Source organism: Talpa occidentalis, unplaced genomic scaffold (assembly GCF_014898055.3).
Source record: "Talpa occidentalis isolate TD23 unplaced genomic scaffold, MPIMG_talOcc4v2.1 talOcc4.9, whole genome shotgun sequence".
Lineage (NCBI taxonomy): Eukaryota > Metazoa > Chordata > Mammalia > Eulipotyphla > Talpidae > Talpa > Talpa occidentalis.
This window is the reverse complement of record NW_023605305.1, coordinates 107,488,656-107,513,912: the sequence shown is the minus strand read 5'-3', so window position 1 is coordinate 107,513,912 and position 25,257 is coordinate 107,488,656. Positions and strand designations below refer to the sequence as shown.

Genomic DNA, 25,257 nt, shown 5'->3' with positions numbered 1-25,257 from the left:
GTCTTTTTATGCGTGAGAAGACCTGTTTGAGATGTGGTGGTTTCAGCAAGGCCTCAGTTTTCTCCCTTCAGCCCTTGTCATTTGGACAGCTGCCGCTTTCATATTTTCTTACATCACTGCTGTCATCCTCCACCACGTTGATCCCGCTTTGCCTTATATCAGGTCAGTGAAATGTCTACTTTTTATAGGCCAATCTTTATGTCTCATTTATATTTTAACATGGAAGCCAACATCTAATGTTCATATCTTTAGTTCATATTTTATCCTTGGCATTATATGCATAAAAGAAACATTAAAAGGAAGTTGTGTGGAGCTCTTTCTATGTGAGAGAGTAATGTGGAGAGAGGGGGTATGATTCAGTACTGAACTGATGAGTGAACTATGACACTTCAGTGCCTTGTCTTCCAAATCAGTATTTGAGGTCTCAGAACACAGCACTGAAATTATTCTCTCCTTAAAATTCAAAGCTGCTGCAAACAACAATTATGATATTAAAAGGTAATGACAATCTTACTGATCTGCTTACTGTGTACGAGGTTGTGTTCTAAGCATTCCACAGTTCTTAAATAATTGAATTCTTAAAATCATCCTTTGAAGTAGAAATGAGATCGGGAGATTGAACTATTTTTTCAATAGCAGCACAGTAAGTGATGGATCCAGGATTCCATTTGGTCATTTAGTTTCACTCTAAAGGCCATGTTCTTACCCTTTACGACACGTTGTCTAGATTTTCCTGCCCGTTAAGTATCAAAATTGATTGGTTATATTTTTGAGATTTCAAAATTACTAATAATGCAAAGCACAGCTACTCCATTGCAAGTTCTCTATCTATAATCCTCTCTTTAAAAAAAGTTATAAAGGCAGTGTGTGCTTATAACAGATTTTAAACACCACTAAAGTATTACAAAAATAAAAAGTGAAAGTCTTTTCCAGTCCCCCTCAGTTCCTGACCCCTCTCCTGGGGGTGACTCATGGTTTAGTTCATTTCCTTCCAGCATTTGGTTTGGTTTGTCATCCTGTTTATACAAAACTCTCTTCCTTTTCTTTCCCTCCTTCCTTCCTTGCATCTCACTTTTGAAGTTTTTTTTTGGGAAATTTTGATTTTGTCTGCTTCGTTTATAAAAAGTGATAAAGCTTGTTGCTAAACAAATTGCTTGTTTCCTTTCTTCTTTCCATTGCTGAAGGATGACCCTGTAATGTATGACTTTACACACGTGTAAAGATGAGGGAAATTCCTAGAGGGCGGGATGGACAGATGGGTATAGTGCATCAGCAATTTTTGTTTTTGACTCTGTCAGCTCTCCCTGTATAATACTCTAACGGTAGTGTATCAATTTGTGGGTACACAGAGAGTATGAAAAAAATTCTAATCATGACTATTTCTGCAGCTTTTAAGTTTTCAACTTTTATATAAAGAAGTTAAAAGAATTACATAAGGAGGGAGTAAAGAAAAAATAATTATTGAAATAACAGTATTAAATATTATTTAGCAATTACCAGTGTTCTAACCTAAATCTGTCTGTTCCACACTGGATATGATCAAGTTTTTAAAAAGTTCAGCTTTTATATGATGCCTTTGAAACATCTCGCCGTGGAGATGTCATACTTCTTTTTTTTTTTTTAAATTGTGGTAGTTGTCTCATTTATTTGCTTGCTTACCTTCTGAAAAATGACCTTTCCAACACAGAAAATAGTAAACTTTAAACGATGATAAAGTAGGAAGTTAAATTTATCTTTTTAAGATGTTAAGTTCAGAGTACTACACTCTCCATTTGTCACCACCTGGTGTGGCATGATACAAAGAATATAAACAAATTGGGTACATTTTAGCAAGACTTACAAAACTCAAAGATATTTTAGAATTTAAGGTGTCAATTCTAGGAATAACTTAATGACTAGTCCCACGGTTCAGAGCTGTGGTGAGCAAACATGTAGCTCAAGGAACCACTTCATTCTTTAGTAGCGCCAAGAGGCTGCCTATATGATTCACAAGGGTGCTTTAGCTTTTTTATTTTCCTTCCTGAGAACTTCTGGGCTTTCATTTTGAAGAGTTTTTAATAATTTAAGAGGCCATTGAGTTCTTATTCAGAGTTTCATTATTCTGATGGTTCTGCATGTGATTTTCTGGTCATGCCCTAGATACTTCTGCTTCTGTCCCTGTCCTCTGCCTTACATTCCTGCTAATAAGCTTAGTATTATTCTGGGATCTTTCTCCAACACTCTAATATATTTCAACTCAATGGTACTATTTTTTTCTCACCCTTTTCTGAGGATTATTTCCTTCATCTGGAAAAATGGTTAAGTAAAACAAGGTATTTTGCAAGCTTCCTCTTAGCTCATAGGCCCTATCTAAAAGGTTTAATTGTTACCGCCCAGAGGACATAGCCAGATGTAAATTTCACTTCAAAGACAATTCCTCTGCAGTTATGTTTCAGGTGTCCTCTTAGTTGGTTCTGTAGTGGGTACCGAAATAGGGTGTGTGAGAGTAGCCCCTGGGGTATGAGAATACTTGATAAGGACAATAAAATTTTAAATTTATATGAAATATCTAGAATAAAATATGATTGCATCTGTTTTGAAGTTGAATGATCAGACCTTTTTTATAGTGGGATAAATACAGTGTGATGACCCCTGGGTTGAAGCGCTGTGCTGATGAGGTGGTGGGAATGGCCAGTGCTGTCCTTCTGTTCCAAAGCAGAGGAAGGCGCACACTGAGCAGCTATCGTGAAAGCACGTGCTTTCGTTGACTTACAGGGTAATCCAAAACTGAAGCATCTTTTGGATTACATCTATTGAAATGGTGAATTTTTTTTTTTTATCTAACTATGAGAATAATACACAGGCGTTGTAGAAAACTTCAAAGGTAGCAGGCACAACAACAAAACCCAGTAAGCCCACTTCCTGAAGATGATATGAGTAACAAAATCTTTCGTATCTGAAGATACATTTTAGAGTCAGAAGGAGCAACCTTACAGTGCCTGTTTTTTCTGAAACTTTTCTGAGACCTCCTACTCCAAATATTCACCACACCCAGGGATTCCTCACCAGACATGCCACTCTTTATTCTCATTATGTTAGCTTAGTTGAGATCCTTATTATCTCCTTCTTATGGTACTCCAGTTGCAGGTCAAAAAACTTTGTCATTTTAATTTTCATAGTAGTTTGAGGGGAGGGAAAGGAACGAGCACTTACTGGGTGTCACCCATGGTAGTTACTTCACACGCATCATCACATGTTTTATTTCATCACATTGATCCAGTGAGACTGGAAGAGAAGGAACAGCTTCATTTTGCAGATGAGGAAACATTCTTAGGGAGATACAGAGAATCCACTCACGATTCTAGTTAGCAATTACTGGCCTGAATCTGGGATCTCTCTCATCCACAGTGGACTGAAAGAGCCGTGTAAGCAGGTAATTGCAGTACAGGCCAGTGAGTGATTCCTGCAGGAGCTGGGACAGGATGCTGTGAGTCAGCGCTCTGCTGAGGGGGTGGCCAGGACTGTGGAGAGGCAGGGTCTTAAAACAGGTCTTGAATGGAAGTTCCAGGAGGGCAAGGACTTGTCTCACTCACCACACTGTATTCATGTCCTTAAAATAGGGTCTGGCATGTAGAAATGCTTGGTAAATATTTCTTAATTAATCAGGAAATGATTAGGTGTTAATTGAATTACAGGCAGAGTCAACAACAGATGCCAAAAGACTGGTTGTACAAGGACCTGTGATTATTTAGGGAATATTCAGGTGAAACGGATGAACATGTCTGCCTGACAGATTAGACAGTAACTGAGACTTACTATGTTGGGATAGCTTCTGTTTTAAAAACCAATTTATATTGATTTCTATCAGGTAAAAAAAAAATTTTAATGATGCGAGAAAAAAATGAATGAGGTTAATATTGTGCCAGTTGTTGTGTTCTTATAAAATTAAGGGTTGGGCCTCCCTGAAGTCATAAGGGATTAAGTCTCAGCACAATGAAGCTGTCTGTGCCACTGCAGCATGAGTTCAATCCCCGGTCAGGAGCTAACCCACACGGCACAGCAGACCTCTCCTGTGTCACTCACTGTTCCCCTCAGCAGTGTATTTCAGTAGATACACCTGTTCTGTTACTCACTCTGTCTCTGGTGAATCCTCTCACCTCCCCACACCTCTGGCCTATACCCTAGTTCTTGGATGCATAAATAAATCTATAAAAAGAAAATAAGTATATATGTGTGTGTGTGTGTGTGTGTGTGTGTGTGTATATATATATATATATGGGTTGGTTTCATAGGCTTATGAAAAGATAGAGGATTTGAAGTAACCCATTATTTCTATTCTCCATAAGAAATACACTTGTATACCTGGTGTGACAAACCACATACCTTCTTCTTTTCTTTCAGTGACACTGGTACAGTGGCTCCAGAAAAATGCTTGTTTGGGGCAATGTTAAATGTTGCTGCAGTTTTATGTAAGTAATGGAGTTTTAACCATCAAAATTGATTGCTAAATGACCTTTCCTTTAAAAAACCCTGTTATGTTGCTGCTTTTACCTCCTAGTTCTGCATGAGGGAATGTTATCACTAAATTGCTTATTGCAAATATACTCCTTTAAAAAACACCAATTTCTAGAAATGCTAAATTATGGAAATAACCTTAAAATATCTACAGACCTATTTGACTCATCCAGATAGAAACTGTAAAGTACAGCCAAGTATTCCTCAAGGCCCAAAGTGGATTCCATAAGCATCCAGTCAAGGACAAAGAGCTGTAGACATCTTGACCACAACTAATCCCAACTAAATCCCTTTAGGATAAACAATTTGGAAGCTTGAGAATAGCAGTGAAACCAGGAGTTTGATTTTTGAGCAGTATTCAAATGCCAAAGTAATGCCAAATTTTTACATTCCTGCTCCTTATTTATATTTTGAGCTAAGTTTTTATTAATAGTTTACTAAAATAATACTTTTCCATCAGTTGTTATTGTTTAACCATTTGCAATCTTCTGTATCATAAGTATCATTTGGTGGGGTATCAAATTGAGGTCAGTTTCCCATTTGACTACCACATTTTCTCTTATTCATAGATTTTAGTGGCTATGCTTGTGGGATAGATTAAAATTGCCATGATCTGAAGAGGGGGGATTTATTTGTGTCCTTCTCCTATATGAAATGGCTGAACAGGAAAAAGAAATGAAGTCAGGAAAATGACTCAGTGTAGAAGCTCATCTTATGAACAACTCTTTGGAAGATATGTCTACAAAAGCAGATTTCTATTATGTTTTTTTACATTTCTGCATTCTTTGACAATGTTTTTGTGATGGGAATTGGTCCTTTCTTGACTAATATGGATGGTAAAGTGGGTCTCTTGTCTGTATCATTGACTGCCATATCTGATTGGGCCACATTGTTGTAATTTGAAATAAAATGATACAAGAGTGAGATAGGGAATTTTTGACATTTTTTTGTGTATGCCCATCTTACTCCTGTACTAGAAATAATTATTTTAAACTTTGATGCTAATCATGTAGAATTTTTTCAGTTTAATATTAACACCATCATTAGAGATTTTCAGAAAACATGAAATTTATCTGTTATGTTTTGACCTAAGTATTTGTAAAGATGGAGGTCCACGGAAGGCAAATGACTCAAGTAATCACACAAAAATGTCAGTAGCTCAATAAGGCAGTCTTGAAGTTCTTTAAAATCTATAGCTTTTTTTGTTTTGTTCTGTCTCAGGTTAATATTAAAATGGAAATCTGTGTGTCTCGGTATCAGTGACCTTTGTGAAATCTTCCTTGTCCACTTTCTTTGTTATTTATTGCATTGTTGCTTCTCAATGATCTCTTCCCAGGCATCGCTACCATTTATGTTCGCTATAAGCAAGTTCAAGCTCTGAGTCCTGAAGAGAGTCGGATCATCAAACTAAATAAGGCTGGCCTTGTGATCGGATGGCTGAGCTGTCTAGGACTCTGTCTGGTGGCCAACTTTCAGGTCTGTGTTTTAGGTCAGCGCAGGTATTTGCTGAGGAACATATATGTGCACATTAAAAAAAGGAAACCTGAATCGTTCAATGACATGTTATTTTCTTTTACTTTAACAAGGTTGAAGCCACTGCCTTTTAAAATGTTTTGTTCTTCGTAGAAACAGCTACATTCACAATCAGAATAACTATTTCTCAATAACCTCTTTAACAAATACAAATAATTCTGACATTTTTTAGGACTCACAGGACAATTACTAGATTCTTAGTTGGAGATTACTCCAAGACCAGAGAGAATTTTTTTTTTTTTAAGATTTATTTATTTATACAAGACCCGGGGTACAGGCCAGATGTGTGGGAGGGTGAGAGGATTCACCAGAGACAGAGTGGGGAACAGAACAGGCAGACTGACGGAATACACTGCTGAGGGGGACGGTGGGCAAGACAGAAGAGGTCTGCCGTGGCACATGGGACCCTTGCCGGCTGGCCGGAATCGAACCAACGCTGCAGAGGCTGCGGACAGCTTCCCAGCACTGCGCTCAACTGCCTGCACCACCAGGAGAGGCCCCAGAGAGATTTGTTATACATAGTGTGACAGAAGTACAGATTGAAACTTATTTTTAATATGCCCAACAATTTACACACATTTGCCTGTTTTATATTCTCGTTTAGATGTTGACATTGATTGTCTGCATTCCGAGGTGCCAGACCCTTCCTCATATGAGAGAGTTAAGGGAAACCAGTAACCCTTGCAGCTTTTTTCTCAGGGAATTCTTCATATTAAAGTAGTGATTTCTCTTCACTAAATATTTGCAAACTCTACATTCGTTTTCTGGTAACATTGTTTCAGATGAGTGTTTGGTAATATTGGCTGTATCCTAGGCATGTGGTACTTTTCTCATTAATCTCTCTGCAGGCTCTCTAAAGTTTCAGTGTAGGCATTTGACAACTTACTTAGACATCTGATAACTATTTTGACATGCAAATATTAACTCATATATATATATATAGAGAGAGAGAGAGAGAGAGAGAGAGACAAACCAGACAGACACACACACACACACACACACACACACAACGCAAGTTTACTTTTTACATACATGCTTCAGGAGCAGGTGTTTTGATTGGTAACCAGCTTACCTCCCACAGTGACTGGAGACGTGGGTGCAATCCGTATGGGGGCACTGATGTTCCCAAGTCCTGTTGTCTGCTGTATCGCCACCGGCTGAAATAGTCAAAGAACATGGTCCTTAAAAGCCTTCACCTGGCTGTGAGTCACATCCCACTGGCATCCATTTCTAGATGTTGGGACCAGGGGATAGTCTTTCTGGGTACCAGTTCCCAGGACAGTTCTATACTATGGGAAAAAATGTAAAATTTTTGGTGGAAAGCTTGCTAGCTGTCTTTGCCACAAGTAGGGCCCTGCCTTCCCTAGACATCTTCTATAGCTCAGTTAAAAATATCTTGTTTTGGGGCCTCCCCTGGTGGCACATTGGTTGAGCGCTGGGCTGCAAGGCTGTCCGCAGCCTCTGCAGCACCGGTTCAATTCCCGGCTGCCGGCGAGGGTCCCACGTGGCGCGCAGACCTCTCCTGCTGCGCCCGCTGCTCCCCTCAGCAGTGTATTTCGTCAGTCTGCCTGTTCTTTTCCCCTCTCTGGCTCTGGTGAATTCTCTTACCCTCCCGCGCTTCTGACTGTACCCAGTGCTTGTATAAATAAATAAATCTTTAAAAAAAGGAAGAAAAAAAAAAACAACTGAATTTCTTTCTCTAAAAAAAAAAATCTTGTTCTGAATTTTTAATTTATGGAAAGTGATTCTTTGCTCCAGTTTTCCCTAGATCGATTGACCAATTTAACAGCATCTCTCAGCACTGTTGGACAGAAATGAATCGCAAAGTGACTGCCGCAAACTCCCTGAAGTAACATAGTGTTTACACACACAGTAAATTCTAGCAACAATTCTTGATAACATCTATGCAAGCTGCCTGTTTACCTTTTTCTTTTTTACCTGCTAAGACAGTTTATATCTAATGAATCAGCTTTCATTCTAATTCACCTTCCCCACAGGAATTCTCGCCTTATAACTGTGAATCAAATTACTTTTTCTCTGCGGATTCTGAACTCTAAGAAATGACCCTGAAAGTGTAGTCTTTCTCTCTCTGGATCACATAGTCTTGGACCTGTTGAATGTCTCTACACCTTTCCCTGCCAGCTGCATTGCTGTTTATAGCCAGATCTGATAACATTACCCACATAGCAAGCATTTCCAGTGAAAGTAAGCTTTTACTGTTCTTTGAAGTGGAGAGTGCATTGCCCTCTCTTTTTCCTTCCTCTCCATTACAGAGACAGACTGTAGTTGATTCACATAGAATTACAGGTACTTGATTCGTATAGGGAAAAGGTTTGCACACTAGGCCTATCAGTGGTTTCCAGCTATGTAGCTGGATGTGGAAGAGAGGCTAGCACTGTATTTTAAAGTAGGAACTTGATGGTTTCACCTCTTCAATATTTCTTGAAAGCAGGTGCTCCTCCATTTCTACCTTCACTTCTCTCCCTACTTCTTCCTTCCTTTCCAATTTAGATTTCATCTTTCAGATGAATGACTGCCAGTCTCCTTAGTGGTTCCTCTGAATTTATTCTTGTATCCTTTTAATTTAATTTATCCTTTTAATTTAATTTAACATTGCAGCCAAAATTATCTTTTGGAAATAGACATTCCACTGTACCCCTTTGTAAAGCTCTGCTGGTCCAAAGTTGTTTGAATAGTGATCTAATCAAGAGAGAAAGAGTAATTTGATAAACTGCCAAGATGCTCAATTAACTCAAACATCTTATGTAATCTGGCATCTGTCTAGCTCTCCTGCCTTGTTCTACATCATTCTTTTGGCTGATGTGTCTGTTGTACATTTCTTTGTTCCCTTATTTAACTCCATCTCACATTCTGTTGACTGTCTACAGGTCCAAGCCTCAATGGTTTAGGCATCTTTAAGGTCTCAGAGCAGACTACTTTTTCAGGGAAAGCTCTTGGTTTGCCCAAGGTCCAAGACTATGTTATCCAGAGAGAGAAAGACTACACTTTCAGGTGTCATTTCTTAGAGCTCAGAATCCACAGAGAAAAAGTAATTTGGTTTTTTTTTTTTTCTCAAATGCATTTTATTTTTTTTTTAATTTTATTTTTATATTTCCCATACAATTGCAATCCCCTTATTTTGACCCCAATCCCTCCTTTCCCCGCCCCCCACCCCCCATAGAGTGTCTCTGGTTCATAGTTGTTTGTCTATTTTGATTTTTACTTTCTTATAGTTATTCTTTTTCCTGGTCTCTTATTTAAGTTTTCTAGATTCCTGCTATGAGTGAGACCATCCGGTATTTTACTTTTTCTTTCTGGCTTATTTCGCTGAGCATGATCCCTTCCAGCGCCATCCATGTTGCTGCAAATTGCATGTATTTATCTTTTTTGAATGCTGAGTAATATTCCATGGTGTATATGTACCATATCTTCTTGATCCAGTCATCTATTTTTGGGCATTTGGGTTGTTTCCATAGCTTAGCTATTGTAAACAGTGCTGCTATAAACATAGGGGTGCAGGTACTCTTTGGAATTGATGTTTCTGTGTCTTTTGGGTAAATACCTAGGAGTGGAATTGCTGGATCATATGGAAGCTCTATGTTTAGTAGGTCCAGAAATCTCCACACAGCTCTCCATAGTGGTTGGACCAGTTTGCACTCCCACCAGCAGTGCAGGAGAGTTCCTTTGAGAAAAAGTAATTTGATTCACAGTTACAAGACGAGAATTCCTATGGGGAAGGTGAATTAGAATGAAAGCTCATTCATTCATTCATTCATTATTTCAGTTTTCTTTCTTTGTTTTATCCAAGCCTCTGTAAAACTAATTCTTCATAGCACTGACTATAATTTTATATCTGTGGTTTATTATGTTTATTTAAAAATTTTACTTGATATACTTCTCATTAATTATAAGAACAGTGGTGCTGTTCATAATTGTTATCTCTAGCAGCTAACATAGTACTTAGCATGAACGTGTCTCATTAAATTTTTTAGAAACTTATTGAGAAAGACAAGAGGACTAAACAGGATGGAAAAAAATATTCCCTTGCTGTTACTATGGTTATTTGCATTGAAAAACATGCCTGGTGGTCATAAAATGATTTTGTTCACTTAGAACAGTGTCTGATACACAAGACGTTCCTTAATAAATAAAAATATTAGATGACTAAGTTAATTACTATCATAGTTTCCGTAGTGACCTGTGAGATCATTTAATTTTACAGTAATGCTCAGGACAGTCAGAGAGAAGAGAACTCAAGAAGGATCTGTTAGACCCTCAGAGCTCTTCTACTAGCGAATGTCCTATTTAAAATCTCTGGTTTGTGCTGTTAAATACTGTGTTGGCAATGTGTTTTGAGTGGCTGTTATTTACTAATTTCTTCTTTCTACTCCTCAGAAAACCACCATTTTTGTTGTACACGTGTGTGGAAGTGTGCTCACCTTTGGGATGGGCTCCTTCTATATGTTTGTTCAGACCGTCCTTTCCTATCAAATGCAGCCCAAAATTCACAGCAAACAAGTTTTCTGGGTCAGGCTGCTGATGTGTGTCTGGTGTGGAGTAAGTGCATTTACCAGTATCCTTTGTTGTAAAATGTGGCTATACTTGGAAAGGAATTGAATCACAAAATTTAAGTGAACACTGTTGATACACAGTAGTCAAATTGCTTGCCATATTGTGGCTGAGACTTTTGAATTAGTAACCCCAAATTAAAGGATTTGAAACATGAAATTCAAATTTTTACATAGACCCTTATAATAACTGAGCTAAGAATAAAGATAATGTTTAGCCTGATTATACCCATTACAAGAAAATGAAAGATGAGTTAAGCCCTCCTTGAGAACTGTTCTGTAGCAGAAGCTTATGCTGGAACTGCTAATTTACTGAGCAAAGAGGGATTGACTATGCAAAACAGTCCGTAGTAATTCTGTGCGCACGTTTTAAGTTTCAGGGCTGCCATCTGACAGTAAGCCTCTAGGAAATGGGCATGGACCTTGGCAACAAATGTCTGAGAAATCCTTTTGGATCTTCAGAATTATTTTTGGTTTAAATCTAATTAAAACTCCTAGGTCTTCTCTGAGATTCTTCCTTGACTGACTTTTTTTTATAGTGCTCACTTGCTCCTCGCTTTTGTACAGTGGCAGTTTTGGCACTGACATAGTACAGAAACTCCATTGGAACCCTGAAGACAAAGTAAGAGTTAAAGTCTGTCAAGCTTAGTTTTATGTTAAAGATGAGCATTTTGGTTGATTTTTGAATAGATTTCATTTTATCCTAACAATGAAAGTTTTGGGTCAAATAATCAGATATATTAGGATTATTTTCTAAGTATGACAGGGGTTATGTAGAAATATCCTGTCACTTGTGATCTGTGGACATTTTCAAGATATAAGGAGAATTACATTGAGTTTTTGCAGAAATTGACTCTTCTTTATGTAGATATTGTATACAATGTACCATACTGAGATATTTTATTATTGGAACACATATTTTCTGAATTAAAAATATGTTATCTCCCACTTTTTGTTACATACAAGTTGATTATTATGGACTCTGCTTGGGTTCAGCAATAAGATATCAGAGTGGAGATGGCATCTTTGATTGAGAAAATAAGAGGGATATATTCTAAATGGATAATAAATGAGTTCATTCATTTTTACAAAACACTCAGTTGCAATTGAAATTATTTTTAGAGAAGCACCCCTATGTAGATGTTTGTGAGAATGAATGAATTGAATAACCTAGTAGATTCTCTGATTACAATTTGTATATTAGTGCACTAAAATATAAGATGTATTAAGTTTACCATGTGCAGTTGGCTTAAACTTTTTTAAGGGTATTTTAAGGATGTTTGATAACTCTTACAAGTTTTGAGAAAGGCTAACTTCTTGATTGTAATTGTCTTGTTTGCTCTAAAAGAAACTAAGGAGCTAGATCATTTAGGAGGCTGTTCCTATTGTCTGCCTTTATCAAGATATGTTGAGTAAATCAGTGGTTGGTGATCAGAAGTCATTAATATAGAATTGTGGTTTTATTTGAGAGAAATTATAGATCACATGGATGAATTTTAAAGAATGATCCTTTTTCCATTGCTATTCAGGGTTATGCGCTCCACATGATCACTACTGCGGCAGAATGGTCTATGTCATTTTCTTTCTTTGGTTTTTTCCTGACTTATATCCGTGATTTTCAGGTAAGAAAACACAGAGTTAGATTTATGCAGTCAAACTTCCTTGAGGAGTAATAAAGAGCACTTATCCGTAAGCAAGTCTCCATGTGCGGAAATCATCCTTAGTGTTTAATTTTACTGATCCTTATGGAAACCAAGGAAAACAGGAAACTTCTGAGTAGAGAAGTTGGATTCCCCATTTTACTGGTACAGTGGATGATATTGCTGACAGTAGAGCAGCTGTCTTATCTGTGTTACTCAGAATTGATTTGCATCCCTAATCACAGAAGGTAGGCTGCAGAAGACATTGAAGATATGACCTGTCTTTATGGAGCCAACTTCTATGTATAATTTTCTTTTTTGTTCTAGAAAATTTCTATACGAGTGGAAACAGACTTAGGTGGATTAACGCTCTATGACACTGCTTCTTGCCCTGTTATCAATGAACAAACAGGACTGCTCTCCAGAGATTTATGACAGAAGGATAAATTCTATATGTGATGATTATGATTCTCAGGGATTCAGGAAACTATCATGAAAGTTACTTATTCTGCTCTGAAATTTTCAACCAAGTATTCAAGGCTGACAGTAACAACCACAAATGCTGGTAATCAAGAGATGCGAAATAAGCCATGGAAAGGATGTCATCAAGAGGAGCATATAAATACATGTATCATGTATGCCTATACTTTTTTTTAATCCAGGAAATAATACCAAAGGATTACAACACTAAGTTTTTTCTACCTTAAGAGAAACAACTAGAAGTCCACCAACCAGTCTGCAAAACCTGGTCTTCCACATTTTGTAAATCATGGTAAAGTATACAGAATGTTTGTTTGGAGCACTTTTATGAGAGACATTTTCCAGGACCCCCAAATCATCAGCATTGCTCCATTGCTCTTTTAGAAATGAGTTTTGAATTAATAACTATCATTTTAATACCTTTTGTATAACCATTATACATTTTTTTTTCCTTCTGGACTCCACTTATAAAGGGAAGCAGATGTGCATTCATGATAAGCGCTTTCATTGCTTAAGCTTTGCACAAGAGATTCTGAAGTATTGATTTGACTCCTGCCTAAGGCTAGACACTACACTAACTCATCTGTCAGATGTGCTTGCAATCGTTTCGTGCAGCTTAATCTCGGGTATGAGTTTTTAATCACTAATCAATGAGAGAAATAGCTGTAGGTTAATTTACTCCAATCATGTTTTACATAAAACAAGGCTGAGTATTTGTACTTAAGACTAAGAGGTTTGTAAATAAAAGGATATGTGATTAATGTTATACAAAAGTCGCTCCAGACTGTAGTGAAAACTGTCTTAGATTTTCATTACATCAAATTACAATTATGAAACCTATTTCTCTCAGCAAATATTGAATCTTTTTAATCGGATATGATCTTATGAAATCCAAATTCTAAAAGGGCAAGATTAACAATTAAAAAAAAAAGCTAGATACAAAATAGTTGTGATACATAGATACAAACTGTGATACATAAACATGTTAAAACACTTTTCTATCTGGTGATGTAAATGATTGGAGACCTTCTCCTTGGATCCCTTTCTGTGCAGATAAAGGATGTTTTACAGATCTCAAATAAAGTTCAAAAGAAAAATACTGATCTGGAAGGTACCCAGGGGAAAATTGGTTTGCAAAAGAATCTCTGAAGATTAAGATTTCATCTTTTAGAAGAAATAATTCCATAGCCAGAATAAAAGATGGTGAGAACACAAGTTAAAAGTGTAAGAAGGAACAATTTAAGGGAAAATGTTTATATAGTGGAACCAGAGATCTCAATTATGAATAAGTTGCTAGATATGACTCTATAAATAATATTTCTGAAAACATCTGGACTAATAAGCAGAAAATGGGATAAAATACTGTTTACCTGTATCAAGGGATAGTGAACATGGGAAACATTCTAATAAACTCTAATTGAGATTTGGTGTCACTAGAAAAAAAAATTGTGCTTCTGAATATCATGGGTGCACCCATACTTGAAAACAGTATCTTCTCCTGATTGCTATACATCAGAGAAGCTGTGTGCAAGTTATGAAGGATCACAGTATGGGCAGAAAGAACTTGATAGGATCAGAATTTACAAAATTATAGAATGTGTAGGGAAGACAGCACAGAGAAGAATGTGGACTTGCATGTCATACTTAGAATACTTGGCTTAGAAATATGTGCTAATACATTAAAGAAAATATTTCAAGAAGAAAATCAGATATACTTGAATTTATTACTTTACTTTTAGAAATAACATAGGTGGAAAGATATTAATAGGTTCCAAAGGGATTATAAATAGAAATTTTGAATGTGTATTCATCTCTCACCTTAAGGCTGAAATAATAGAAGATAATCACCCTCTCTCAAAAATATGCCTTTCATCATCTGATAGAGTTGTTTGGATAAACAGCTAAGGTATTTCTCTTTAATTCAATCACCAATTTTGTATTGAATGTTAAGCTTTAAGAGGTTCTAAGCTGACACATGGAGATACTCTTAACTGTTAGTGAAAAGTCTGTCCTTCTTGTCCAACAAGACTACATTTCCCAGCCTTAAGTATAAGGATGAGACTGAATTTTAGCCAGTGAAATATAAATGGAATGGATATACTTGATATTTTCCTATTAAGGTTTTGAAAAACAGGAATGCTACATCCAAATTTGTTTCCCTGACTTTCACCAATTGGATATTTTAGGAGATGACAGAAACACAAGGTAGGAAGAGCTCAACCACATACCCATTTAATCATATTTTAGAAAGCAAATGAGATATTATTTAGGAACTCCATTTTTATCCATTCCAGTTACTAAGATTGTATTGTATATAGACCAGTGTCGTGTTGTAAATACTCAAATGAATTTATAAAAGAGAAAGACAGCTTTACTTGGTTCTTTTGCAGTGTTTTGTACAGACTGAAATGAAGTTCAGTAAATGGTTTCTTAGTGTCCTTGTAAATCTGTGATGTACATTTTGCCTCTTTTTAGTCAGCCAGAATGCTGATTTTAAAAAGAATGTACTGATTTATTAGAAAGGTAAGGCTATGGTATAGACCTAAAACAAAGGAAAAATCTTTACGGTTAGTGTGAATCTTGACAACATAAGCAACTTATATTGTGAACTGTACCACCCAAAGCCATGGTATTTTGAAAGTGTGAGTTCAGCAGAGGCACAGAAGGATGGCAAAGAACAGAGAGAATGCCTCAGAAACCAGCAAATATGCTATTGGAATGCAGTACAAAGCTCGGCTGAAAAGCAGATTCTATTAGAATGTTAACAGTGCTCAGATCCCAATGTCTGCTGAAAGGAATTCCTGTGCACTTAAAATATTTGGAGCAGAAGGGTGAAATAACTCAAAGTAAAGCAGCAACAAAGCTCATCTCAACTACAGATTAGCACTGAGCCTTGCAATCTAGGAGTGGACTGAAGAAGGGGTTTGCCTTCCCTGAAAGTAACATTTTCATGCCTTCTATTCTTTTCTAAATATATCCAGCATCCAGCAAGCAAAAAAAGATAAGACATGCAAAACAGTAGAAACAATTATCCAGAGGTCGCCAATAGAAGCAAACTCAGTTGTCCAGATGTTGCAGTTATCAGGCGTAGGTAACTATGACAAAAATGCTAAAGGAGCTACTGAAAAGAGTACAAAACATTCATGAAGAGATGGAGAATTTCAAGAGACATACAAACTGAAAAGCAAAATTCTAGAATGTGATATGAGTATACATAGAGATCAATAAACTCGTGATGGCAATTGCAAGAATGAAAATCAAGGATTTGAAAGAAAGGAGTGAACATTCCCAAAGTTGTTGGACATTAACAGAAAATGAAAATTAAAAGTGAGTGGAAATGATTAAGTTGATAAAAACCTAGCAAAACTAATATACTAGTATCAATAGTATTCCCCCAAAGTCATGTTTACCTACAACTTAAGGATATGACCTTATTTGGAAAGAGTGTTTGCAGATGTAGTTAGATAAGGTGAAGTCATACTTAGATTAGGATGAGCCCTAAAATCCAATGACTTGTGTTCTTATAAGAAGGCCCTGTGAAGACAGGAATAGTTTGGAGCAAGCAATGCAGTTGCAAGTATAACATTGCCAACAACCAGAAACTGGGAAGGAGCAAGGGAGGATCCTGCACTACAGCCTGCAGAGGGAGCCTTAGAGGAGGGCCAACATAAACCACTAACAAAAATTGACAAATATGAGAAAGGAAAATCAAAGACTAATATCCTTCATGAATAATGAATACAAAAATACTTAAAATAGTAGAAATTTAGCAATGTTAAAAAAAAGATTATGACCAGGTGGGCTTTATGATTTAAAAATCCCAGTAAAACAATGGAAAAGGATCTTCTCACTTGATAAAGAACATCTTTGAAAACCTAACAGCTAATATACTTAATGGTTTAATACTAATTCCCCTGTATTAGAAAGAGACAAAGATAGCTCTTCTATTTCCTTGTATTCAACAATCCAATAGGAGTCCTAGTCCATAAAATTAAGTCAAGGAAAAGAGGAAAATAGGTTAGGAAAAAGGGAAAGTGTGCTTTTACGAGTACTCTGAAATTTTCAAAACTAATTTTGGACTAATAAGTGAATTTAGCAAGGTCACAGGGTAAAAAGTCAATAAAAATGACAAAAATAACATAAAAGCACAATATCATGAAACTGTCATATACAGTATCATGTAACTGTCATACAATATCATGAAACTGTCATATACATTACAACAAATCTGATAACACTAGAATTTACAGAAGTTACTAGGAAGAATTTTAAAGTAAATGGCAAGGTATATCACATGCATTGGAATACTCAAGAGGCACAATATCTTCATGATGATTTCTGGCTCTAAAGTAAATCCTAACAATTCCAACAGGGTATTTTGAAGAAGTTGACAAGCTGATTCTAAAATGTGAAATTCACGGCATCTATAACAGCCAAAGCAAAAGTTGATGGACTTAACACTATCTAATTGCAAGATTATGTTACAATAAAGAAGACAATGTAGTGTTGACATAAGGATAGGTGAATACACCAGTGGAACAGTGTAGAGTCGTAAAATATAGACTAAACACTAATTCAAGTGATTTTCAATCAGAGTCAAGAAAATACAGTGAAAAAAGGGAAAAGTTTAGCAATCGTGTTCTAACCAAAAAACCCGAATGGAAAACAATGAACCTCAATATTTCACTCTTGTACAGACATTTTGAGTGCATCACATACCTTCAAGAAAGAGCCAAAACTATAACACTTCTAAGTGAAAACCTAGCAAGCTATCTTTGTGATGTTTGAGAAGACAGTTTTCTTAGGAACAAGAAAGGGAAAACTTATAAAAAGGGCTTTTTCGTATTTAAGATTTCTGTTTATCAAAAGATACCCTTAAGAACCTGACTAGGCAAACCAGTTTGGTTTGTGTACAAATGTGTATTTTACAAGGAACTTATGTACAGAATATATGAAGAATTTTAACAAATCAAAGAAGATAATGGATTATCCACTTTACTAAAATGAGCAAACAACAGATACTTCACAAAAGAAGATATATGACTACACAAATTGCTCATGAAAAGATATGCAGCATCAGAATGTTAGCTGCCTCAAGATAACTACTACATACTCACTAGTATGGCTCTAGTACAAAAATAGTGACAACAGCAAATGCTGATGAGAATGTGAGAAACTGGAATTCTTGCCTTGCGGTGAATCATTTTGGAGAACAGTTTGGTAGATTCTGTTAAAGCTAAACATACCTACTTCGTGACCCTGCAGAATCTATTCACAGAAATTTACCTAAGGAATAAAAACATTCACTAGAAGACTATAACAAGAATCTTACCAGCACTCTTACTCATAGAGCCCAAGTAAGACAGTAATCCTAGAAAGACCATCATTAAGAAAATGAATAATCATGTTGAGGTTTATTTATGCAATGGATAACTACTTGGCAAAACAAACTACAGACATGGACAATACATATGAATCACAACAATATTATATTGAGAAAAAGAAACCCCATACAGATGCAAATAACATGCTATATGATTCTATTGGAAGCACAAGAGCAGGCAAAACTATGACAATACAAGTCAGAAAGTTAATGTTTTGGGGGAAACAACCAGAAAGGGGCATGAGGGATTGTTAGGTGTTAAGTTGTAGTCCCCTCTGCCCCATTTATATACTGAAGTGCTACCTCCCAGTACTTCAAAATAAGGCTGTATTTGGAGATAGTATCCTTAAAAAGGTAATTAAGTCAAAACAAGGTCATTAGGATGGATCAATATGACTGATGTTCTTATCAGAAAAGGATATTTGGACATACATATATACAGAGGGAAGGCCATATGATGGGATGAGGGGAGATGGTCATCTGTAAGCCAAGGAGCGAGGCCTCAAGAAATAACCCTGTCAAAATTTTAATCTTGGATGGCTTCAAAACTGAAAAATTTGTTTAAGCCACCAGACTGTTTCTTTGTTATGGCAGTATTAGCAAACTAATACAAAGATCTTACTGGGAATGATGTGAACATTTTCCATTTGGAAGTAGGCAATAATTATATATACAATTGTCAACTCATACTGAACACTTGAGATCTATACTTATTTTAGTTCAATTAAGGAAAGATAAAAAATAAGACAACCTGCTGATGCTTTTGGTAGAAATTGGTGAAATAGATGAAAGTAGCTAACCTATTTTTTTAAAACAGGAAAGCATAAATAAAATGACCATGAAGGAAAATAATTCAAAGAGAAGAAAGTTTAACAGGAGACTTTTGCATAAACTTAAAGAAATTGATATATTCTACCAAACGTCCAGTCTCAGTAAATATAACTTGTCAGAATTGTTCTAATTTGTGGTCAAAAATTTAAACCAACAAATTTTCATGGAATAGAGAACCTCAACATTATATGTAAATTGTTTTGATAGAAAAACAATCAAGATTTTGTGTGGAATATAACATAGAAACAAACTATTCATTTGCTAAGACTGCCATAACAAAATACCACATTGGCTTAAATAGCAAAAATGTATTTTCTTGTGATTCTGGAGTGTCAGCAGGTTTGGGTTTGAAACCTCTATCCTTGCCTTGCAGATGAGTGCCTTCGTGCTGTGTCTTCATACATGTCCTTATAAAGACAGCAGTCAGATTTTTTCAGAGCCCACACTAATGGCCTAATTTTAATTAAATCACCTTGTTAAAGGTCTTATCTCCAAAAAGTCACATTTTGAGGAATTGGGGATTAGAACTCAACATAGAAATTTTACAGGTATACAATTCAGCATATAACACTCCACCCTTTTCTTGAACTACCAAAATTCAAAGAGAATACTCAGGCAAGTCAATGTGATATGAGAACTCAGAAAAGCTACTCAGAACAAAATTCAGAAAAACAAGTCAGAAATAATAAACAGAAGGTAAAAATTGAAGCTTAAAATGACAAAAATTTCAGGGTGTAAGTAGTTGAATAAATGAGATCAAGCACTTAAGGGAAAGCTATGAAAGCAGAATGGAGAATCAAACCAAATTGAAGATCATAATGCACAAAGAACCTAGGTGGAAGAAGAGAGAAATAAGATGAAAAATTAAGGAAGAAGCACTTTGAGAAATATCTGACTCCATTAGGAAAGACAGCAAAAGGATAATGGGCATCCTAAAATAGTAGAAGGGGAAGATATTTTGTGAGGGGTGAGGGGGACAAAGAGTTTATTCAAAGAAATATTAGAGGGAAAATTCCAAACCTGGGGAAGGAACTAAATATAAAAGTCCATGAAATTAAAAGAACACCTGGTTAAATGCACACATAGTGAGACTACCAAGAGTTAGAGACAAAAAATGTCAAAGGTGGCTAGGTTAAAAAAAAAAGTATAAAGATACTCCCATCAAGTCTTCATCACACTTCTCAGGAGACTCTGTAAGCCAGAAAGAAATGGAAACATGACCAAAATACTCAGAGATAAAAATTACCAACCCAAAACACTATAGCCTGCCACACTCTCAAGTATAGGAAATAAAGACCTCAGGAAAACAAAAGCTGAATAAATTTGCCAACACTATACTTCCCCTACAAGAAATGATGAAAATAGTTCTCCAATGTAAATTGAAGAGATGAAAATCCATAAAAATATGAACAATGAAAACTGAAGACAAAATGGAGTAGCAAACCCTCATATCAAAGATCACCTTTAATGTAAATGGACCAATGATGAACAATCAAAATGCACAGAAAGACTGGTTGGTTGAGAAAAGAAAATCCAGTGTACTGTTGTCTCCAGGAGACCAATCTGATCTCCAAAGAGAATCATAGGCTCAAAGTAATAGATTGGGAAACAATCCTAAAATTAAATTGTGATGCTTACAAAGGCATCACAATACATCAGGAAGATATAGCACTCATCAAGATATATGCACAAAATGAAGGCGCAACAAGATATATAAAGCAAGTATTAACAACACAATAACAATAGCAACACAGTAGTAGTAGAGGACTTTAGTACCCCGCTTACAACAATAGAGAGATCAACCAGAGAGAAAATCAACAAGGTAACCACAGCCTTAAAAAGGGAATTAAAATAGATGGGCTCAATAGGCACTTGTTTATAGGGCATTACACCTCAGAAAACCTGAGTATAAATTCTACTCAGTGCACATGGAAACTTTTCAAGGCTGGACAACATGTTGGGACACAAGATAAGTGTCCATAAATTCATGATGATTTATCATACCAAGTATCTTTTCAGATCACACTGGTTTTCTTTTTTTTAATTTTCTTATATTGTTGTTGATTTTTGTACAGTAATTGCTTTCTTCCCTCAGGTGTAGTCCCCATAGCTCTACCGCCATAGCACCTGTGAACAATCACTATATTTCCTTGTGCTCTTCCCTCCCCTGTTTAGACACCCCTACCTTTTCTCCCTTGCTGTATGCCTCAAATCTGGTCAGCTTGCAAGCTTTGTCTTTTTTTTAAAGATTTATTTATTTTATACAAGAACTGGGGTACAAGCCAGAGTTGCGGGACAATGAGAGGATTCACCAGAGACAGAGCAGGGAGCAGAACAGGCAGGCGGACTGACAACTCTGCTGAGGGGAGCAGCGGGCGAGACAGAAGAGGTCTGCCACGCCATGTGGGTATCTCCCTGGCCAGCCGAGAATCGAACCCATGCTACAGAGGCTGCAGACAGCTTCACAGCACTGTGCTCAACCCACTGCACCATTGGGGAGGCCGGCAAGCTTTGTCTTTTTCTTGACCTTTTGTTCAGTTACTCTATATCATGCATATACATGAACCCTTCCAATATTCATCTTTTTCCTTCTGATTTATTTTGGTTAGCATAATCCCTTCAAGCTCCATCTATGTTGCCACAAGTGGTATGTATTTTTCTTTTATGATCATTTAGCATTCCATTGTGTATATATATCAAACTTTTTGATCCATTCACCTATTTTAAGGCATTTGGGTTGTTTCCATATGTTGGGTATTGTAAATAGTGCTACAGTAAACATAGAAGTGCAGGTTTCCTTTCAAATTAGTGTTTTCAGTGTTCTTTAGATAGATTTCTAGCAGTGGATTCACTGGATCATATGGTATACCTATTTTTAGTATTTTGAGGAACCGCCACACGACTTCCCATAGTGGCTGGAACAATTTACATTCCCACCAGCAGTGTAAGAGAATTCCTTTCCCACCACATTCTCACCATTTGTTGTTTCCAGTTTCTTTTTAATAATGAGCCATTCTCACTGGTATATAGTGAGTGGTACCTCACCATGGTTTTGATTTGCATTTCCCTGATAATTAGTGATATTGGCCATTTTTTACATATGCCTGTTGGCCATTTGCATTTCTTCTTTGGAGAAGAGTCTTTTTAATTCTTCTGCCCATTTTTTTGGACTGTGTTGCTTGCTTTGTTTTTGTTGAGTTGTGTAAGTTCTTTTCAGATCTTTGATATCAGTCGCATCTGCTGTATGGTTTGTAAACATTTTCTCCCATTCCGTAGGATGTCTCTTCATTTTGATTACTGTTTCTTTTGCTGAAGCTTTTTTGTTTGATATAGTCCCAGCTGTTTATCTTCTTTGTTTTCCTTGCTTCTGGAGATGAATCCTCAAAGAAGTTTCAGATATTTATGTCATTGAATGTTTTGCTTATGTTCTCTTCTATATATTTTATGGTTTCAGGTCTTATATTCAAGTCTTTTATCCATTTTGTGTTGATTTTTGTGTATGGTGTGAGATAGTAGTTTAATTTCATTCTTTTGCATGTCTTAGTCCCAACACCATTTATTGAAGAGGATTTCTTTGTTCCAGTGTATATGCTTTGCTCTTTTGTCATAGATTAGTTGGCCATGGATAACAGTGGTATTAAACTGGAGATCAAAGATAAAAAGACAGTGGGGAAAAAATGATCAAATATGTGGGGACCAAACATTCAACTACAGAATAAGTATTGAGTTGAATCAAAATAGAAATTTAAAAAATACCAGGAAACAAATGAAAATAAAGATATATGGTACTAGAAACTGGAAGCTATACTAAAAGGAGAGAAGTATGTATAACATAAGTGCCCATCAAGAGACAAGAAAGGTCTCATATAAATAATCTAACCTTAAACTTTAAGGAAGTAGAAAAGAACAAGACCAAAAAACATTGGAAAGAGGTAATAAAAATCAGAGCAGATATAAACCATATCAAAACAGTACAAAAGGTCATTGAAACCAAAAGTTGATTTGTCAAAAAGAAAAAAAAAAATAGCCTCTAGCTAGGCTCACTATGCAAAAAAGGAAGAAAAATTTATTAGCATCAAAACCAAAAGAAGTTACCAGTACCAGTAAATTGGTTAAGCTACAAGAAATGGACAAACTTTTAGAAGTATACAATCTTCTTAGACTGAGTCAGGAAGAAACAGAAAGCCTGAATAGACCATTTAAGGCAATGAAACTGAAACTGACTAAAAAGCTTCCCAAAAAAAACAAAAGTCTAGGACCAGATGGTTTCACTAGTTAGTTCTACCAATCCCTCAGGGACAAATACCTATCCTTCTCAAACTCTTCAAGAAAATAGAATGCTTCCAGATGTAATTAGGAAGTCAAGAAATATACAATGGAGTAAAGAGTCTCTTGAAATCATGTTGGGAAAACCAGACAGTCACATGTAAAATACAAAAGAAAAATTAAGAATGAAACCCATTTACAATAGAATCTAAAAGAATTAAATGCTTACAAATAAATCTAAGGAGGTAAAAACTCATATGCCAAAAAATACAAAATATTGTGAAAAGAAAGATCTTTATAAGTGGAATTGTTTCCCATGTTCATGGATAAGAGAACTTCATATTGTTAAAATGTTACTACACAAACCTTGTACTAAGTACAAAAATTGTACTTAAGTGCAATACAACCCAAAGTAGTCTACAGATACAACACAATCCCTGTCATCTCCCAAGTCATTTTGTTCAGAAACAGAAAAGCCAAGCTCCAAATTCATATGGAATTATAAACGTTCCCAAGTAACAAAAACAATCTCAAAAATGAAGTTTAAAGTTGGAGGTCTCATGCTTTATTACTTTGAAACTTACTACAGCATTATAGTAATTAAAATAATATGGCATTGGCATAAGGACAAGCATCTACACCAATGGAATAAAACAGTCTAGAAACAAACCATCACCTAGGGAGCAATTGATTTTCAAGTAGGATGTCAAGATCATTTAATAGGAAAAGGACAGTCTCTTCAACAAATCATATCTGAAAAGCTGTACAGACCATATGCATAAAAGTGGAGTTGAACCTTTACCGTATCATATACAAAAATTAACTGAAAATTGACTGAGATCTAAATTTCAGCACTTAAACTAGGGACTCCCTGGTGGCACAAGGGGTTAAGCACAGCATTGTGAAGCTATCTGCAGCCTCAGCTGTCAAGTTCAATCCCCAGCTGGCCAGGGAGCTACCCACATGGCACAGCAGTCCTCTCCTGTCTCACCTGCTGGTCCCCTCAGCAGTGTATTTCAGTCAGACTGCCTGTTCTGTTCCCCACTCTGTCTCTGGTGAATCTTCTCACACCTCTGACCTGTATCCCAGTTCTTGTATGCATAAATAAATCTTTAAAAAAAACCCTGAAACTATGAAGTTCTTAGAAAAAAAATGAAGTACTTCATGGCATTTCATATGATGCCAAAAACACAGAAATAAAAGAAAAACAGACAAACTGGATTTCATCAAAATTAAGAAGCTTTGCATCAGAGGATCCTATCAAAAAAGTATATTGTAAACTTTAAACTCGTCTATCCTGCCTCAACATACCAACAAACAAGCTATGAGCACTTCACCCAGATGATCAGAGTCACCATGTGATAAGGTTGCATCTGCCACAAATTTTGCTTACAATTCCCTGTGACCTAGTAATAAATATGCCGATGAAATTGCCTCCGATTTTTGCTTGTGTACTCCACTGGGACTCTTAATAAAGGTATCTAACCACAGATGCTCCCTACCTACATGCTGAGTCCACTTACCTGGTGTTCCTCTCATGTGACTTCTTAGCATGCAATGACTGTTTCTTTAGGATCTGTCTGTACAGTAAACTTTCTTTCCCTGAGCTGCTCCTGTTCCTGCTCTTGTGGCCACAACTCATTGAGCATCACCCAAAACAACACAAAATAAGTGTCAAGAACAGGAAGACTTAATCATCAGGAGATAGCAAAAGAGACTTAAGGGATGCCCCCTGACTACTCTTAGCTTACTAATTCAATATCCCAGTTGGACTCTTCCATCTGGGAAAGCTTGATGTAGTATGGCATCACTGTGTGCTACTTTGCACCTGGCAGTTGGGGGACTGCCAATGCTTCCTGTCCTACATTGTAGACCTCTTTCTCCTAAAATAGCACAGGATTCCAATTTCAGCTAGCCCTGACTTGACGAGAGGGAAAAATATCTTCCCAGCTTTTTCTACTTTACACATAGTGGCACAATTGACTAAAAATATTAAGAGGTCTCCACCAGAATCTAGGATATCAGGCTAGTTATTGATTCATCAGCATATAAAGGTGGCAGC

At 36.4% G+C, this 25,257-nt stretch overlaps 1 protein-coding gene, 1 long non-coding RNA gene and 1 other non-coding gene across 8 annotated transcripts in view; 2 read left to right on the top strand and 1 right to left on the bottom strand.

The window, feature by feature from the left end:
- Positions 1 to 24,668, top strand: part of DRAM2 (DNA damage regulated autophagy modulator 2) — a 31,235-nt gene extending 6,567 nt beyond the window's left edge. For 4 of the 5 annotated variants that reach the window (XM_037500961.2, XM_037500957.2, XM_037500958.2 and 1 more), the window contains 7 exons: positions 21 to 162; positions 4,381 to 4,448; positions 5,831 to 5,970; positions 10,423 to 10,600; positions 11,135 to 11,217; positions 12,125 to 12,217; positions 12,563 to 24,668. In XM_037500961.2, coding sequence (XP_037356858.1) covers positions 32 to 162; positions 4,381 to 4,448; positions 5,831 to 5,970; positions 10,423 to 10,600; positions 11,135 to 11,217; positions 12,125 to 12,217; positions 12,563 to 12,670 — 801 coding nt within the window. In that variant the 5' untranslated portion in view covers positions 21 to 31 and the 3' untranslated portion in view covers positions 12,671 to 24,668. Of the gene's footprint in view, positions 1 to 11; positions 163 to 4,380; positions 4,449 to 5,830; positions 5,971 to 10,422; positions 10,601 to 11,134; positions 11,218 to 12,124; positions 12,218 to 12,562 lie in introns of all 5 variants that reach the window. The other variant, XM_054691425.1, reaches the window with a different exon arrangement.
- Positions 5,027 to 5,166, top strand: LOC119237360 (small nucleolar RNA SNORA29). The gene has a single exon (XR_005123297.1). It is a non-coding gene; the product is annotated as a small nucleolar RNA SNORA29 (small nucleolar RNA).
- The window catches only part of LOC119237010 (uncharacterized), a 40,636-nt gene continuing 21,075 nt past the window's right edge, over positions 5,697 to 25,257 (bottom strand). Inside the window, exons 2-3 of one of the 2 annotated variants that reach the window (XR_005123172.2) lie at positions 7,100 to 7,184; positions 5,697 to 6,000 (exon numbers count right to left, since the gene is read on the bottom strand). This is a non-coding gene — a long non-coding RNA (uncharacterized LOC119237010). Of the gene's footprint in view, positions 6,001 to 6,310; positions 6,507 to 7,099; positions 7,185 to 25,257 lie in introns of those variants that run through there. The other variant, XR_008550328.1, reaches the window with a different exon arrangement.